We start from the raw sequence: 18,886 nt of genomic DNA on the forward strand, positions 1-18,886 counted from the left end.
CTGGAGTGTCTATCTACATTGGCATGTAAGAGTTTTGGCACTTCTGGTCAAAATTACTGTTATTGTGAACAGTTTAGCAAGTTGAAGATGAAATGATCTTTTAAAAGGCCTGAAGTTAAAGATGAAACATTTCCTTTGTAATTTATTTTGTTTCATTGTAGAAATTACAAAACAAGGAAAGTAAGCAGATTAAAAGGTTTGGGCACCCATGGAGATTTGTGTGCCCAGATAACTTTGACCAAGGTGTCAGACCTTAATTAGCCTGTTTGGGTTATGGCTTGTTCACTATTTTTGTTAGGAAAGGCCAGGTGATGCTAATTTCCCAGCTTTATAAAAACCCAGCCTCCTCTAACCTTATTGTCAAAAAACAGCAGGCATGGGTTCTTCTAAGCAGCTGCCTAACACTTTGAAAATGAAAATTGTGGAGGCTCAGAAAGCAGGAGAAGGCTATAAGAAGATCTCAAAGCGTTTTCAAGTTGCCCGTTCCTCAGTTTGAAATGTAATTCAGAAAAGTCAGTTAACCAGAACTGCGGAGGTCAAAGATAAGGTCTGGAAGACCAAGCAAAATTTCAGTGAGATCTTCTCATATGATTGCTAGAGAGGCTCATCAGTACCTCTCCTAGACTCCAAATACCCGTCAGAAAGATTTAGAAGACTCTGAAGTTGTGGTACATTTTTCTACTGTTCAGAGATACCTGCATAACAATGTCATTCATGGAAGAGTCATCAGAAGAAAACCTCTCCATTTCGTAACCATCAGAAGTATGTAAAAGAACATCTAAACAGGCCTGATGCGTTTTGGAAACAACTCCTGTTAACCATTGAGATTAAAATAGAAATCTTTGGCCACAATGATTAAAGGTATTTATGAAGAAAAACGGCACAGAATTTCAGAAAAAGAACATTTCACCAACCATTCAGCATGGGAATGGATCAACCATGCTTCGGGGTTGTGTTGCAGCCAATGGCATGGAAAACCTTTCACAGGTAGAGGGAGGAATTAATTCAATGAAATTTCAACAAATTCTTGATGCAAACAATACTATTTGTAAAAAGCTAAAGTTGAAAAGAAGATCGCTTCTACAAATGGATAATGATCCCAAATACACGTCAAAATCCACAACAGACCTCAAAAGGCGCAAGCTGAAGGTTTTACAATGGCTCTCCCAGTCCCCTCATCTGAACAACATTGAAATTCTGTGAGTAGACCTCAAAATAGCAGTGCATGCAAGATGACCCAGGAATCTCAAAGAACTGGAAGAATTTTCCAAGTAAGAATGGATGAAAGTCCCTCAAACAAGAATTGAAAGTCTCTATTGGCTGGCTACAAAAAGCATTTACAAGCTGTGATACTTTCAAAAGGGAGTGCTACTAGGTACTAATCATGAAGGGTGCCCAAACCTTTGCATCGGCCCATTCTCCTTTTTGTAATTTTTAAAATATAAAAGTTGAAAATACACATATATATATATATTGCCTAAACTAAAAAGGAAATGTGTCATCTGTAACTTTAGGCCTTTTAGAGATGATATCATCTTCAACTTGCTTAAGGCTATGTGCACACGTTGCGGACTAGGCTTAGGAATTTCTGGTGCGGATTCTGCCTCTCCTGGCAGAAAACGCACCTGCGGATTTGTCGTATTTTTTGTGCGGTTCTGCAGCGTTTTTTGTGCGTTTTGCTGCGGCTTTCTTGCGGATTTGCTGCGTTTTTTACCCCTGCGGTTTTCTATAATGGAATGGGTGCAAAAACGCTGCAGATTCACAAAAAAGAAGTGACATGCTACTTCTTTTAAACCACAGCGTTTCCGCAGCGGATTTTCCGCAAAGTGTGCACAGCATTTTTTTTTTCTCATTGATTTACATTGTACTGTAAATCAATTGCGGATCTGCAGCGTTTCTGCACCTCAAAAAACGCTGTGGATCCACAGAGAATCCGAAATGTGTGCACAGACCCTAACTGTTTACAATAACAGTAATTTTGATCAGGGGTGCCCAAACTTTTACATGCCACTGTAGGGGCACATTACAGCTGTCGGTCAATCTGAGAGTCGGAGAAGTTAAGAGCGTTAAAGAGTAACTGTCAGTCAAAATTTTATTTAATAAATCAGGAAAAAATTTCACTGAAACTTTGTAAGATATCTTATCAAAGAAATCTGCTTCTTTCTTCTTCTGGAGTGATCTATCACTTTCTCTGTATTCATTGAAAACAGTCATTGCCATTACGGAGATCTCAGATAAGTTAGTGCTTTTAACATGTTCTGGAGGGATGAGCTTGAGCCAGACACATACATTGTGGGAGATGGATGTCGGGGTTTTCACTCACTCCAGCTCTTACCCTTCATTTACTTCTTTCTTCTATGTCATGTTTTCCGATTAGCTTTGCCTCTGTATGATGAGATTGTATGTTGCCTGCCTGCAGAATAGTCTCATGTAGACATATCATTTCCTCATGAAGCCTACATTCCTATGTTCTTTCATCTGTACAGATTGCCATAGAGGAACACTACAAAGGGGACAATGTCATGATCTGCAATGTTCTGTGTTTTGGAGAAAGTGACTGCAGTAACACCTTGGAAGATGAAACTGACCCTCACATCCCTTGTCAAGCCCAGGTCTACAGAAGTGCCCGGCAGCATATTTATGCCATCCTGCTTGGTACTGGTAATGGTAAGCATGGCAGTCAAGACTAAGGTCCAGCTATTCTCTCTGTTTTTAGATCCATTTGGTTAGCCTTGAGATTTGGAGAAAGGCAGTTAGGTATCCATTACTCATGTGATGGGACAGGTAGTAATGTGATGCCCTGTATATTTATATAGCAGTTCTACTTATGCTCCATGATGTGTATACCGATCCCAGCAGTTAACCCCTCAGCCAAAGCAATGGATGCAGCTGTGGAGTATGAAATCGGGAAAGTGCTCCCACCATCAACTGATGTATGTGGAGCTCCTGCAGCACAATGGAGGATGCCACTGTTTGTGCTATGCCAGTTGGAGGCCAAACAAAACCCTTTATGTCTGCCATATTCTCATGCATATTTTATCATTCCAAATGGTCTAATAAGCTGCCTGTCATTTTATGGGTGCGTTATCATAAACTTATTTTTTGACTGAGTGCTGTCCATATAAAAGAAATGGACCTCACTCAGCACATACATTCACATGAACGTGAGAAATAAATGACAACATGCACTAATCAGGTTTCATGTACGGACTGTTAAGCGCATATAAATAGCAGACAGCTCCCGTACCTGTCGACGGGAATACGGAGCCAGTCACATCTGCAATTTGCGGGTGTGACTGATCCAATAAATTCAGCAGCCATGTAAACTTTTCTATGCACTAGATACCATTACATAAGTAGTGCAGTATATTATCGTGGTGATGAAAAGATCATATATTCAGGTCACCTTGTAGGACTATGGCTAAGTACACATTTGCGTATCTGTCCGCAGCGTATCATCTGCATGCACAAAGCATGGTTAGGCTGCATTTTTTATCCACATCAGCTTACGCATGATGCAAAAAAAAGCTGCATGTGTTTGTGTTTTTGCCAGCGTTTGCGTTGTTTATGCGCATGGGTTCAATATTTCCAGGAGGGCATGTCTTAATGGGCGTGTCTCAATCGGTTCCTGGACATTTGCAGTCCAAAGTACGCAAGCGCATCGAACACATGCGTACTCAAGTCCTTGCGTACCAATGCGTTCCCATAGACAGTAATGCGTTTTTTGACGCACTCATCCACATGCACATGCTGGGGCATATTTGACGCCTCAAAAAAAAAGTAACATGTTGCGTTCGCCACACACCGCAAAGCGACGCATGCGTACGTATCCGCATGCGATCTGATGCAAAGGCGATACAGGGGAACATAACTGTTTTTTATTATATGTTATTAGAGAAAAATGTTTCTCTACTTATAAGACCCCTTTTCCTGTGCCCCTGCATACTGAATTTATTATCCACTCTGAAAAGACAGTTAAATTCCATCTTGCTCAGATAACAGACTGCTAGATGTGAGCAGTGTCATTAGATGTGGCCCACTATAGTATATGGAGAGGGGAAGCAGGAGGAAGGGGAAGAGTGAGGAAATATGCAGAAGTAGACAATAGGAAGATCGTGCTGAGCTTTCTAGCAAGTCTTTTACCTCACCCAAGTGTAGGATTCATATCCACATTGATCAGTACTGTTGTGTAGTGTCTTCCATATTGCTGATCCCTGGATGCCAAAAAAGGAATGAATAGCAGTAATCTATCTCTGTGTGCTGTGTATGGGAGATATCATAACAGCTAGTCTGCTCTGAATGGATTGCAAATTAGAGATAGAGGCTACAGAGGGAAAAACAAGTGAGAATTCAGGATATAACTCATATAATGGCTAGGTATAGTGTTATTCCCCAAGTACATACACGCAAGACAGCTTTTTCTGGAAGATACTTGACAATAAATTTAACCTTCAATTTAAAATAAAAAAATGTTAAATCCCAGTTCATAAAGCAAACAATTCCCCCCACAATATTCATATTTGGTATCTCCATGTTTGTAATAACATCTATTATTATGTCAATATTCCTTCCAGAATTGCTGTTTTTGTTCATCCAGCCTTACAAAAACTCGAATTAAAAGTTTTTTTAAAACATAATTTTCTTGTGCAGAAGAAGTACAATTATATAACTTTGGTATCATCGTAATTGTATCGACCTGTGCAATAAACTAAGTATCCGTGGTGAATGTTGTAAAAAAAATTTAGATTTATTGCCAGGTTTTTTTGTTCATCCTTCCTACCAAAAATGGAACATAAGGTCCTATGTACCTCAAAATGAGATCAGTGGAAAAAACAGCTTTTCCCACAAAAGAGCAAGCCCCTCATTCCTAATGCTTTCTGCTGAACAATTAACAAATTGTCAGTCTCAGACTTAGGGGACACCTAAAAAAAATTATTTTGTTTAAAAAGTGATTTTTGTGTGCAAACAAAAAAGTAAAACTTAAAAATAGCCTATATACATTTGGTCTTGTGGTTGTGAAATTGAGCCACAGAATAAAATTAACATGCAATTATTACTCATTCATTTGGTAGTTAGTGTCCTGTATGAGAAAAGCAGTCCTTGTTTCATCAGTGATTTTGATCAGGCTGTCCTCAGAGTTTGGGCAGTGTTAGTTTTACATTCAGAATTTGGTTTAAGTTTTATGATTTTTTTCAGATGGGAAAAAAGTCTCGAGCTTCTACAGTGGGGAAAAAAAGTATTTAGTCAGCCACCATTTGTGCAAGATGAGAGAGGCCTGTAATTGACATCATAGGTAGACCACAACTTTGAGAGTCAAAATGAGAAAACAAATCCAGGAAATCACCTTGTCTGATTTGGCAAGATTTATTTTGCACATTATGGTGGAAAATAAGTATTTGGTCATTAACAAAAGTTCATCTCAATATTTTGTCATATATCCTTTGTTGGCAATGACAATGACAGAGGTCAAATGTTTTTTGTAAGTCTTCACAAGGTTGGCACACACTGTTGGTGGTATGTTGGCCCATTCCTCCATGCAGATCTCCTCTAGAGCAGTGATGTTTTGGGCCTGTCGCTGGGCAACACGGACTTTCAACTCCCTCCAAAGGTTTTCTATAGGGTTGAGATCTGGAGAGTGGCTAGGTCACTCCAGGACCTTCATATGCTTCTTACGAAGCCACTTCTTCATTGCCCTTGCGGTGTGCTTGTGATCAGTATCATGCTGAAAGACCCTTCCACGTTTTATCTTCAATGCCCTTGCTGATGGAAGGAGGTTTGCACTCAAAATCTCATGATGCATTGGCCTCATTCATTCTTTCATGTACACGGATCAGTTGTCCTGGTCCCTTTGCAGAGATACAGTCCCAAAGCATGATCTTACCACCCCCATGCTTTACAGTAGGTAGGGTGTTCTTTGGATGCAACTCAGAATTCTGTCTCCTCCTGACAAGTTTTGTTTCTACCAAACAGTTCTAGTTTGGTTTCATCAGACTATATGACATTCTCCCAATACTCTTCTGGATAATCCAAATGCTCTCTAGCAAACTTCAGATGGGCCGGGACATGTACTGGCTAAAGCAGGGGGACACGTCTGGTACTGCAGGATCTGAGTCCCTGGTGGCGTAGTTTGTTACCTATGGGAACAAAAACCTATATAGAAAAGAATACCAGAAATCAAATTCTATCCGGTCAATGAATATATATATACCATAAACTCCTTAAAAAATTCATCAGACCAAAAATCGTATACAATATATTTTTATTCAAATAAAATCATAATAATTTCACCATAAACATATACATATACAGTGCCTACAAGTAGTATTCAACCCCCTGCAGATTTAGCAGGTTTACACATTTGGAATTAACTTGGCATTGTGACATTTGGACTGTAGATTCAGCCTGGAAGTGTGAAATGCACTGCAGCAAAAAAGAATGTTATTTCTTTGTTTATTTTTTTTTTAAATTGTGAAAAGTCTTTTCAGAGGGTCATTTATTATTCAACCCCTCAACCCACCAGAATTCTGTTTGGTTCCCCTAAAGTATTAAGAAGTAGTTCAGGCACAAAGAACAATGAGCTTCACATGTTATGATTAATTATCTCTTTTTCCAGCCTTTTCTGACTATTTAAGACCCTCCCCAAACTTGTGAACAGCACTCATACATAGTCAACATGGGAAAGACAAAGGAGCATTCCAAGGCCATCAGAGACAAGATCGTGGAGGGTCACAAGGCTGGCAAGGGGTACAAAACCCTTTCCAAGGAGTTGGGCCTACCTGTCTCCACTGTTGGGAGCATCATCCGGAAGTGGAAGGCTTATGGAACTACTGTTAGCCTTCCACGGCCTGGACAGCCTTTGAAAGTTTCCTCCCATGCCGAGGCCAGGCTTGTCCGAAGAGTCAAGGCTAACCCAAGGACAACAAGGAAGGAGCTCCAGGAAGATCTCATGGCAGTGGGGACATTGGTTTCAGTCAATACCATAAGTAACGTACTCCACCGCAATGGTCTCCGTTCCAGACGAGCCCATAAGGTACCTTTACTTTCAAAGCGTCATGTCAAGGCTCGTCTGCAGTTTGCTCATGATCACTTGGAGGACTCTGAGACTGACTGGTTCAAGGTTCTCTGGTCTGATGAGACCAAGATCGAGATCTTTGGTGCCAACCACACACGTGACGTTTGGAGACTGGATGGCACTGCATACGACCCCAAGAATACCATCCCTAAAGTCAAGCATGGTGGTGGCAGCATCATGCTGTGGGGCTGTTTCTCAGCCAAGGGGCCTGGCCATCTGGTCCGCATCCATGGGAAGATGGATAGCACGGCCTACCTGGAGATTTTGGCCAAGAACCTCCGCTCCTCCATCAAGGATCTTAAGATGGGTTGTCATTTCATCTTCCAACAAGAAAACGACCCAAAGCACACAGCCAAGAAATCCAAGGCCTGGTTCAAGAGGCAAAAAATCAAGGTGTTGCAGTGGCCTAGTCAGTCTCCTGACCTCAACCCAATTGAAAACTTGTGGAAGGAGCTCAAGATTAAAGTCCACATGAGACACCCAAAGAACCTAGATAACTTGGAGAAGATCTGCATGGAGGAGTGGGCCAAGATAACTCCAGAGACCTGTGCCGGCCTGATCAGATCTTATAAAAGACGATTATTAGCTGTAATTGCAAACAAAGGTCATTCCACAAAATATTAAACCTAGGGGTTGAATAATATTTGACCCACACTTTTATGTTTAAAATTTATAAAATTTAAACTGAGCAACAAAACTTTTTTGTTTGTAAGATTTATGCATCTGTTAATAAATCCTGCTCTTGTTTGAAGTTTGAAGGCTCTAACTTATTTGCATCTTATTAAACCTGCTAAATCTGCAGGGGGTTGAATACTACTTGTAGGCACTGTATATAGAAACCTTTATTAAAATCAAAAATGATAAAAAATATATATACAAAATCAATAAAAACAATGATGATATATTGAAATGCTTTTGTATGTATATGCATATAACTACCTACCTCAATAAATGAGATTTTAATAGGGATTTGATAACTTAATATTTATTATTAATTGGATTAATTCTGTTTTATTTTACCACAATCCCTGTATGTGCAGGACAGGGCACACCCAAACTGATTGGAACAAACGCATACATATGAAAAAAAAATTTTTTTCTTTATATAATAAAGAAATTCATTGTCAGTGTAAAATTAAATAACTAAAATCATACAGAATACATATGTAATAAAAGAGGCACATGTGATCCAAAAAATCAATATATAATTAATTGTGAAAAGATATATAAAATAGTGAAAAAAATATATGTTATAAAAAATATATTATAAAAATCTCATATGTGCAGCACAAATAATAATTGTAATAAAGTGTTATTTAAATATTGAATCCATGAATAATGTGCACACATAAATAAATACAACTAAAAAATGTGTTAACAAATAAAACACAAGAATATGATGAAGTTTTAGATCACATATGTACCAGGTACACCACACACATATAATGCAATAGTATATACGTTACACCAACCAGTGTAGGAATGCCACTGCCCCGCACACACCACTCCAACGCACGTTTCGCTCACCGCTTCCTCAGGGAGTGATGTGAATGGGGCAGGAGGGCCTTTATATAACAAGACACCAGCTGCAAATCCTATGTAATTAGGAGACGCCATAGTTATATGGCGCCGTAATGCTGCATGCAGCCGCCGCCATCACCGCGACTAGACCCCGGAAGTGCGTCACCGAGGGCGTCATCTGACACCATCGATAACACACACCCCGGGACTCCAGCCACAGGACAGGAGCGGCGCACGCGCACACCGGCGCACAGCGTCTCCGCAGCCATAAGGATTAAGGGCAAAGGATTATGAAGCAATTGGGCAAACAGAACATTAAAACCATGCAAAAACAACGAATAATATCAATTATTACCTCAGTATAATCATTACTTGATAGAGTTAAATGGATGAATCTATGCTAAAGCTAATATTAATAAACTACCATAATTTCATATATACATACAAGACAAAAAACAAAACACATAACAATATAACACTACATCCAAAGATTATTATATATGCTGACATAAAAAATAAAACTAAAGTGAATTAAATAATTAAATAAAAACACATATATATGCACATATATACATATGCATGTGCATATGTGACCCACATACACCATACCTCATATCCATACACATACACACACACACGTGCACGTACACCCTAATATATATACATACACCATAACACAGATACATATCACATATATAACACAAATATATACCTAAAATGTAACAATATGTAACCAATTATATACATATGCATACTATAAAAAATCTAACCAATCAATAATGAATTAAATAAAACACATAACCACATTTTTACATTTATATAACCATATTACACACATATATATATACCTACACATACACAACACATATACACATACACATACATACATACATACATATACATACACATACTTACCACCATATATACTCCCATATACAAATATAACTATAAAACATAAACTCATACCCATGCCCATAACATATGTATATAACCATACATACACCAAAACACATATACATACATACACTCACGCACCATAACACATATATATAACCAATACATACAACAAAATATATATAACACATACATACAACATACAAGATCACCCATAACACAAATACCCATCACACATACACCATACATCACATACCTATATCCAATCATATATACAGCCACATACGTACGCACAATATATCATAAATAACAACATACATACAAATCGTGCCAACCTAATACCATGTACCCATTGTGTATCTAAAATAAATGAAAGTGCCCAAAATAATTATAAACCATACCATGATACCTGTATATAATACTAATATGTAAATCCCAATTAAGCCAAATGCATAATACTAATCTATGAACTATCCTATACCCAATTGCATGTATAGAAACATACATACTGTAATACAATGTCATAAAAATAACCCATTTATACTAACCTAGCCTCAATATGAAGAACATCCTATAAAAGGTTAGTATCAGAAAATACTAATGAATATCTAGTAAGCCATACCTAAACCAACATACCCCACCACTAAAACTACCATGATATCCCTTAATAAAAAGAATAACTTCATATACACACTAATAAATGTATAGACCTTACAGAAAACTTGAAAAACCCCACTGTTCGTTAAGACCCTTGGGAACCATACTTTTAAGGAGCGTGATCCACTTACACTCCGTTTGCGCTAAAATCCGACTACAATCCCCTCTCCTATTACCCCAGTGTACTCGATCAATGCCCCTAACCTTTAATAGATGGGATTGTTGAGGATGAAATCGACGAAAATGTCTAGCCAGCGGTTTAAGTTTATTAAATCTCTCCTGATCTTCAATTTCGATTTTATCAGCAGCTTTGATATCTTTAATGTGTTCCAGTGTTCTGACCCGTAATTCACGCGTGGTCATACCCACATACGTAAGATTACATGGGCATGTAGCCTGATAAATTACCATTGATGTACGGCAATTAATGAAATGCAAGATTTTATATTCTGTTGAATTACCAGAATCGTGAAAAACATTTGTTTTTACCATATACTGACAAGCTTTGCAAGTGCCACAACTATACGACCCCCATTTGGGACCCTTGGAATAAAAAATAAAGCGTGACACAGGAGGCACATAATGGCTGCGAACCAACGATTCACGCAAGGTTTTACTACGTTTCGCGACAATCATTGATTTATCTGGCAATATCCTAGACAAACTTGGATCCTGCAAAAGAATAGGCCAAAATTTTGAAATGACATCTGTCATTTCCCGCCATCTCGAATGATAGTTAGTAACAAAACGAATATGTCCATCAAATTCCAATTTCTTATTTCTATTCTTGTTTACCAATAAAGATTGTCGATCTGTGTTTTTAGATTTCAAATAAGCCTTCTGGATGATATCCTTTTTGTATCCCCGTTTGATGAATCTTTCCGTAAGATCATTTGCCTGCTCCTCAAAAATGTCATCTTGGTCACAAATTCGTCTTGTTCTTAGAAATTGACCCGTCGGGATTGCACGAATAACATGAGCAGGATGCGCTGATTTGGCATGTAGCAGTGAATTCACACTCGTTTCCTTTCTATAAATAGATGTATGGAGTTGTCCCTGATCATCCACCTTTATTTTTAAATCCAAGAAATGTATTTCATTTTGTTCAATACTCCAAGTAAGTTTGATGTTCATGGTATTTTGATTTAGATGTTGAAGAAAGAGTTCTAAGTCTGATCGTGACCCCTGCCAAATAAACAAAGCATCATCAATGAACCTCATCCATAATAACACAGATGTTGCCACCATGGAATCCAGATTTTGAATATATTCGTGTTCCCAAAATCCCATGAATAAGTTCGCGTAAGATGGCGCGAAAGCTGCGCCCATCGCCACGCCCCTCTTTTGTCTATAAAAATGGTCCTTAAACACAAAGTAGTTGTGATACAATGCATATTCCAAAATCTTCATCAGAAAATTAACAAGATTAGGATCCAACTGACGGCTAGACAAGTATCGCTTAACCGCAAATATTCCCTGTTCATGTGGTATAGATGTGTATAGCGATTCCACATCACAGGTTATGATGTACATATCACTACCCACATGTACCCCATCTAGGCGTTGTAAGGCCTCAGTACTGTCCTTGATGTAAGAGGGTAATTCCATGACCATTGGTTTCAGATAATAATCCAAGAATTTCGATATGGGTTCTATAAGACTACCATTCCCAGAAATGATGGGGCGCCCTGGGGGTTCTATCATGCTTTTATGAACATTTGGTAATAGATATAACGTAGGAACTGTCGGTGAATCATACCGCAGTCCCTCCCGAATGTTTTTTGAAATGGTCCCCTCTTCCAACGCTAAATCAAGAATATCAAATAATTTCTTCTGATAATCTATAGTTGGGTCTTGTGGTAATCTCTCATAACATGATGGATCCTTCAATTGCCGATATGCCTCTTTCTCGTATTGTATATAAGGCCACACTACCACATTTCCACCTTTATCCGATGGTTTAAAGATTAAATCTTTCATCCTAGTTAATTCTCCCAATGCTATTCGTTGTCCATGATTTAAATTATCAAAAGATCTTTTAGGTGGTAAATCACGTATACCTTCACACACCATTTTTACAAAAATTTCAACAGATGAATTTAGTGTTATAGAAGGAAAGTTTTTTGATTTCTTTTTAATGGATTCCGGAAATTTACCTGGTGTTTCTTGTTGTTCGGCTAATAGATCTTCTAATGCCTGTAGTGCTGCCATTTCTTCTTCTGTTGGGAAAAGATTACCACAAGACATCTTATCAGTATGATATTTTTTAGAAGTAACTTCCTTGCAAAAAGGAATGTATCCTTAATTGCCGTGAATTGGTCTAATTTTGCTGTTGGACAAAAACCCAAACCCAAAGATAAAACAGAAATTTGATCAGGGGTTAATTGTGTCTTGGATAAATTAATTACCTTCAAAGCACCGTCATTGCTGAATCCTTGTTCTTGATAATTGGAACCCTTCCGTTTGTTTGTCCTGAATCTTGTATCATATCTATTGACGGCTTCCATAGAATCTCCTTCAGGGGTATTTACCGAACCCACAGAACTGGTGCTTGTCATTGAGCTAACTGATGCCGATCTCCTCAATGATGGCTTACCACGCCATTTATAGATTTTGTTAGTCTGATAATCTTGAAGATCTCGCTGAAACTTAGACACCTTCGTTTTTTGGATCTCAGATTCCCATTTAACAAAGGATGCATTTAATTCTTCATCAAATTTCAATAATTGTTCATTCGTAAGGTTCTTCTGTAGTCTATCTTGTAAAACTTTAATATTGGTCTCAAAGCATTCTAAATTCTTTTTATCAACTTCAATTAAGATTTCCATAAAAGTACGAGAACATAAACTACAGGCATCTTCCCATCTTTTTAATAAAGTTGTATCTTCCAATGGAAATGAGGGAAATACCTGTATTCGCAGGCCACGTGGGATCAAATTCCTCTGCAAATATTGTTCTAATGAATTTTTATTCCACCAGGATTTAGTCCGTTTGAATAGTACATCTTTCAGAGATATTTTCTCCTCCTGGTTACTGCAATTAGTCACATTCGTCCCACTAGGTCCGGCTTCTTTAAATATGGTGGATATTTGTGATAACCAATTAGCGTCACGGTTTTTATAATCCATAATACTGGTCTTTTCCAACTGAAAAGCAAAACAAAAACCTATATAGAAAAGAATACCAGAAATCAAATTCTATCCGGTCAATGAATATATATATACCATAAACTCCTTAAAAAATTTATCAGACCAAAAATCGTATACAATATATTTTTATTCAAATAAAATCATAATAATTTCACCATAAACATATACATATATATAGAAACCTTTATTAAAATCAAAAATGATAAAAAATATATATACAAAATCAATAAAAACAATGATGATATATTGAAATGCTTTTGTATGTATATGCATATAACTAACTACCTCAATAAATGAGATTTTAATAGGGATTTGATAACTTAATATTTATTATTAATTGGATTAATTCTGTTTTATTTTACCACAATCCCTGTATGTGCAGGACAGGGCACACCCAAACTGATTGGAACAAACGCATACATATGAAAAAAAATTTTTTTTTTCTTTATATAATAAAGAAATTCATTGTCAGTGTAAAATTAAATAACTAAAATCATACAGAATACATATGTAATAAAAGAGGCACATGTGATCCAAAAAATCAATATATAATTAATTGTGAAAAGATATATAAAATAGTGAAAAAAATATATGTTATAAAAAATATATTATAAAAATCTCATATGTGCAGCACAAATAATAATTGTAATAAAGTGTTATTTAAATATTGAATCCATGAATAATGTGCACACATAAATAAATACAACTAAAAAATGTGTTAACAAATAAAACATAAGAATATGATGAAGTTTTAGATCACATATGTACCAGGTACACCACACACATATAATGCAATAGTATATACGTTACACCAACCAGTATAGGAGCGTGCGCCGCTCCTGTCCTGTGGCTGGAGTCCCGGGGTGTGTGTTATCGATGGTGTCAGATGACGCCCTCGGTGACGCACTTCCGGGGTCTAGTCGCGGTGATGGCGGCGGCTGCATGCGGCATTACGGCGCCATATAACTATGGCGTCTCCTAATTACATAGGATTTGCAGCTGCTATCTTGTTATATAAAGGCCCTCCTGCCCCATTCACATCACTCCCTGACGAAGCGGTGAGCGAAACGTGCGTTGGAGTGGTGTGTGCGGGGCAGTGGCATTCCTATACTGGTTGGTGTAACGTATATACTATTGCATTATATAGGGGTAGAGCGCCAATGCCAGAGATGTATCACTTGCTGGGCTGCTTGGTGCAGTTTTGATAAAATCCATGTTTCCTCTGCTGCAGATCTAGCAGTTCTCTGAATGCTGAGCTCTTTATAACCACACCCACAGCACTGAGTCCTCTAGTGTTAATCTCCTACTGACAAAATTGTTATTTTATCAAAACTACAGCAAGCAGCCCAGTAAGTAACAGATCACTGGAACCTATGTCTCTTCATTATGTTGCTCTCTGATTAGGTGGCATAAACCTGGAGACAGATTCTGTTTTGAGGAACATTTACAGCCCGTGAGATGTTTTGAAGTCATACATGACAGTGAAAGGTTGTTCTCCTGTATAGCTGTGAAGTAGTGCCCCATTCTACGTGTGCACCTGGTCGTGCCATGGTCATGATGTGTAGAAGTGGCAGGGCCTAACACAACAATCTGAGCGGAAACTGCTGCATACTTGTTGGGAGCCGTGCATTTTTTTGCACTTACATCAGTGTTTTCTTATTATGTCTGCGAAGCTGGGACTCACTTTACTGATGTATAGGGGATTGTTGTATTGTTAAGTAAACCCTTCAGCAGGAAAATGTCTTATCTTTCATCGGTGTAACACAGGCGTTAATGACTCGCACTGTAAGTTTAACATGTTCTTTTTATGTTTTTCCTCCCACAAGAAATTGAGGAATATTCCGAGGTGTTTTCATGGATGTGTTAGGCTCAGTCGTGTTTCCAGCAATTGTTGTCAAGACTCCACTGAAATGTACAATTAGTGTTGATGGGGCTACAATAACACTAAACCATCTGTCTTATTTGGATCGGAAATCTAGAGGACTGGTCAAATAAACAGAGAAAGTAGACTAAGCCCCCTAATCATCTTTTATGGAGGTTTATAAATCATTTTTCTTTTTTGCCTTTGGCATTCATTGCCATTTTTGTGCCAAATTCTTCAAAATGGTGCACATGGTTCATGAGTTTTGCCGAAGTAAAATGGATTTTATTGCCTGTAACTACCATTGTACCGCCAAAAAAACTCTAAACATCCAGGCAGTCCTCATTCTATTCTGCAGTGACATTCGAAAGCATCTATGCATAGTAGAAGAGGTTCATGCAACTGTGCAGCTGCAGGAGCTGAGCGCTATATAGAGAAGACAGGTACGGTTTATTACCATCTCGCCCTTCCTGATCGCTGTATAGACAGCACTTAATAAGCTCTGTGCATACAGTAATAGGAAAGACTAGCGGCATTCCTCGTGTGGACTCGCTGGTCATACGATTGCTGGGTATAGGAAGGGAACAGGAGCTCCGGAGTCCCAGGAGACCCGGTCATGTCTGCTTTGAGGAGGCTTCATTTCCACTGTAACTGGGTCTAATACACCAGCAACAGGAGACAAGGGGTTAAAAAAGGATTTAATTGTTGAAATACCCATCACAATGTATTTTATGATCTTCTAGGAACCACAATATGTGAAATAATAGAAAAATAACTAAAAATAGTAAGGAGATAAAAATATTTAAAAATATTAAATCGCTGTTACTAGTGCAGCCCTCATCATAAAAAAATTGTGTTGAATGTATAACAATAATTGTTACAGATAGGGGAAAAATGCCAAAATGTATTACGGTACATTGGTACTTTCTGGTTTAAAAAAAAAGAAAGAATGTGCAAAACAGATACGTATTTTCCCACCGATTTATCACCTAATTTTGGCAAAAAAATAAAAAACAGAGCATGAAAACAGCATGAAAATTAAACCCCTCATGAAGAAAAAAATGCAAAAATGATTTGAATATTTGAGCGAGAAAAATATTTACAGCTCTTTAAATCCCTTGTACGAAAAAACAGAAATGGGAACAAATGGCCGAATCCTTAACCCTCCGTCACATACAACTGATCTGTCAGGCGCTACTCTTTTACTTTCATTTCTCCTTCCTCACCAGATTGTGAGGAAACCCCCTCCCTCCAGGTAGTCTCCTGTCTCTTGAAGGTCTGTGAAACCTGATATCACAGTTGGATTTCAGAGCTTCAGGGGAGAGGATATAGCTGCACAGATCTCTCAGGCTCATTGTATGTGAATACGTCACATTCAGTAAGGTTGGTATATTATGTTTTTATTCATCACAATAGTTTATTTAGCTTGTTTTATGAATGTATAGCACAAAATGTGAGGATATTTCATAGAAATAAGGGAGATTTTATAAAAGAAAGTGTGCTGCTCAGGCATATACAGTAGTTCCCTAACATATTCCTTCTCTTGCTTCAGATCATCTGCTGAAATGGAGAGGAAAATGTACAATTTATCCAAACAACTTGATGTTGAGGAAGTAACAAACATGCTGTTACATGATAGAGACCTCACACTGAATGAGGATTTAGGAGAGGAAAGTGAGATTGATTCTCATGATGAGGTGGAAGAATGTGTCCTGGATTCTGAAACAGAGCAAGATGGTGACAGTGGTGAGGATGAAGAAGTTGGATCATATTATATTGGAAAAGATAAAAATACTAAATGGAACAAGAAGCCATTCCAGAAAAAACGTAGGGAACCTTTCAACATTATTACTCACCTTCCTGCAGTAATGCAAAAACTGCAGTTGAATGCTGGAACAGTATATTTACAGATGACATTCTGGACTCTATTTTCACATATACCAACCAATATATAGACATTATAAAGGACAAGTACATCTGCAACAGAACCATCAAGCCCACAGATGAAATAGAACTGCGTGCTTTTTTTTGGATTACTGTACCTTGCAGGAGCTTATAGGGCAAATAGACAAAGTTTGGAGGAACTTTGGGGTAAAGATGGGGATGGAGTTGAAAAATTTAGCCTTGTTATGTCCATAAACAGATTCGAGATTCTAATTCGTTGCCTTCGGTTTGACGACAGAACTACCCGAACCGAACACAAAACACATGACCGACTTGCTCCAATTCGTGATATATTTCAAAGATTTGTTGTAAACTGTAAACAAAGTTATTACCCACCTCTCGTGGATTATATCCACCTCTCGTGTCTCCCCTTTTCCTCATAGTTTGTAAGCTTGCGAGCAGGGCCCTCACTCCTCCTGGTATCTGTATTGAACTATATTTCTGTTATGCTGTAATGTCTATTGTCTGTACAATTCCCGTCTATAATTTGTAAAGCGCTGCGGAATATGTTGGCGCTATATAAATAAAAATTATTATTATATTATTATTATTACCCTGGAGAGAATCTCACTATTGACGAAATGCTCCCTGGTTTTTGTGGTAGATGTGCCTTTCGTCAATATATTCCATCAAAGCCAAACAAATATGGAATAAAAATGTATGCCCTTGTTGATGCCAGTAAGACCTACACTTACAACCTGGAAGTTTATGCAGGAAAACAACCAGAAGGTCCTTACTGTGTGAGCAACAAACCCATTGATGTTGTAAAAAGACTGGCTGAACCCTTATTTGGATCGGGTCGCAATATTACAGCTGACAATTGGTTTACAAGTTGTGATCTGATTGATTATCTGAAAATTCAGAAGCTGTCATATGTGGGAACTGTAAGAAAAAACAAAAGGGAATTGCCGCCACAGTTTGTAAGTGTGAAAGAGAGACAACAGTACAGCAGTATGTTTGCATTCCATAATGGAAAGGCTTTAGTTTCCTATGTACCACATGCCAAAAAAATCGTACTTCTTCTATCAACACTTCATGATGATGCTGCCATCGATCCTGGGACTGGGGCAGAAAAAAAACGGAGATAATTACATTTTACAATGCCACCAAAGGGGGTATGGATACAGCAGATCAGATGTGCTCCACTTTCAACGTCAGCAGAAACATCAAACGCTGGCCAATGGTCATATTTTTTGCTATGTTGAATTTGGGTGGTATAAATTCACAAGTAATTTATCTTGAAAACAAGCTTGAACCACTCCGTAGACGATTGTATCTGAAAAAATTGGCCCATGAACTAGTACTTGGAGAGCTACGCAGGAGAAGCGTGAAAACAATCGGTATCCCCTCTCGCCTTCAAGTTCAGCTCAAAAGGTTCCACCCAGAAGATGATGGTGAAAAGTCACCATCTGCACCACCTCACAAAAGAAGGAGATGCACCACCTGCCAAACGGAAAGCGGAACCAGAAGGCTTTCAAATTATGAATGTCTCAAATGTCATAAAGCAATTTGCCTGACACATGCAAAAATGGTGTGTAATTCTTGCTATTTGCTCTGCAAGTGTGACTTTTCTGGGGAAACCTCAGCATCTACTTCTGATTGAATATGTTTTTAATAGTACTTAAGGTACCTTAAAATTAAGTTTGTGTTCAAAAATTTTCTTTGTACATTTTTTTGAGAGAGTCGAACTGGGGACTATTTGGCGGGAGTTTTGAAAAGTTTGTATTTCATAGTTATTAGTTTTATGTTAAGTAAATGTTTTTTTTTGCAACTGATTATGTGTAGTCT

General features: G+C 37.9%; 1 protein-coding gene across 7 annotated transcripts in view; it reads left to right on the top strand.

The window, feature by feature from the left end:
• The window catches only part of FAM120B (family with sequence similarity 120 member B), a 408,137-nt gene that overhangs the window by 15,770 nt on the left and 373,481 nt on the right, over positions 1-18,886 (top strand). For all 7 annotated transcript variants that reach the window (XM_069769279.1, XM_069769283.1, XM_069769281.1 and 4 more), the window contains exon 3: positions 2,487-2,667. In XM_069769279.1, the coding sequence (XP_069625380.1) occupies positions 2,487-2,667 (181 nt within the window). The remainder of the gene's footprint in view (positions 1-2,486; positions 2,668-18,886) is intronic.

The sequence above is a fragment of the Ranitomeya imitator genome, chromosome 5 (genome assembly GCF_032444005.1).
Source record: "Ranitomeya imitator isolate aRanImi1 chromosome 5, aRanImi1.pri, whole genome shotgun sequence".
Taxonomy (NCBI): Eukaryota; Metazoa; Chordata; class Amphibia; order Anura; family Dendrobatidae; genus Ranitomeya; species Ranitomeya imitator.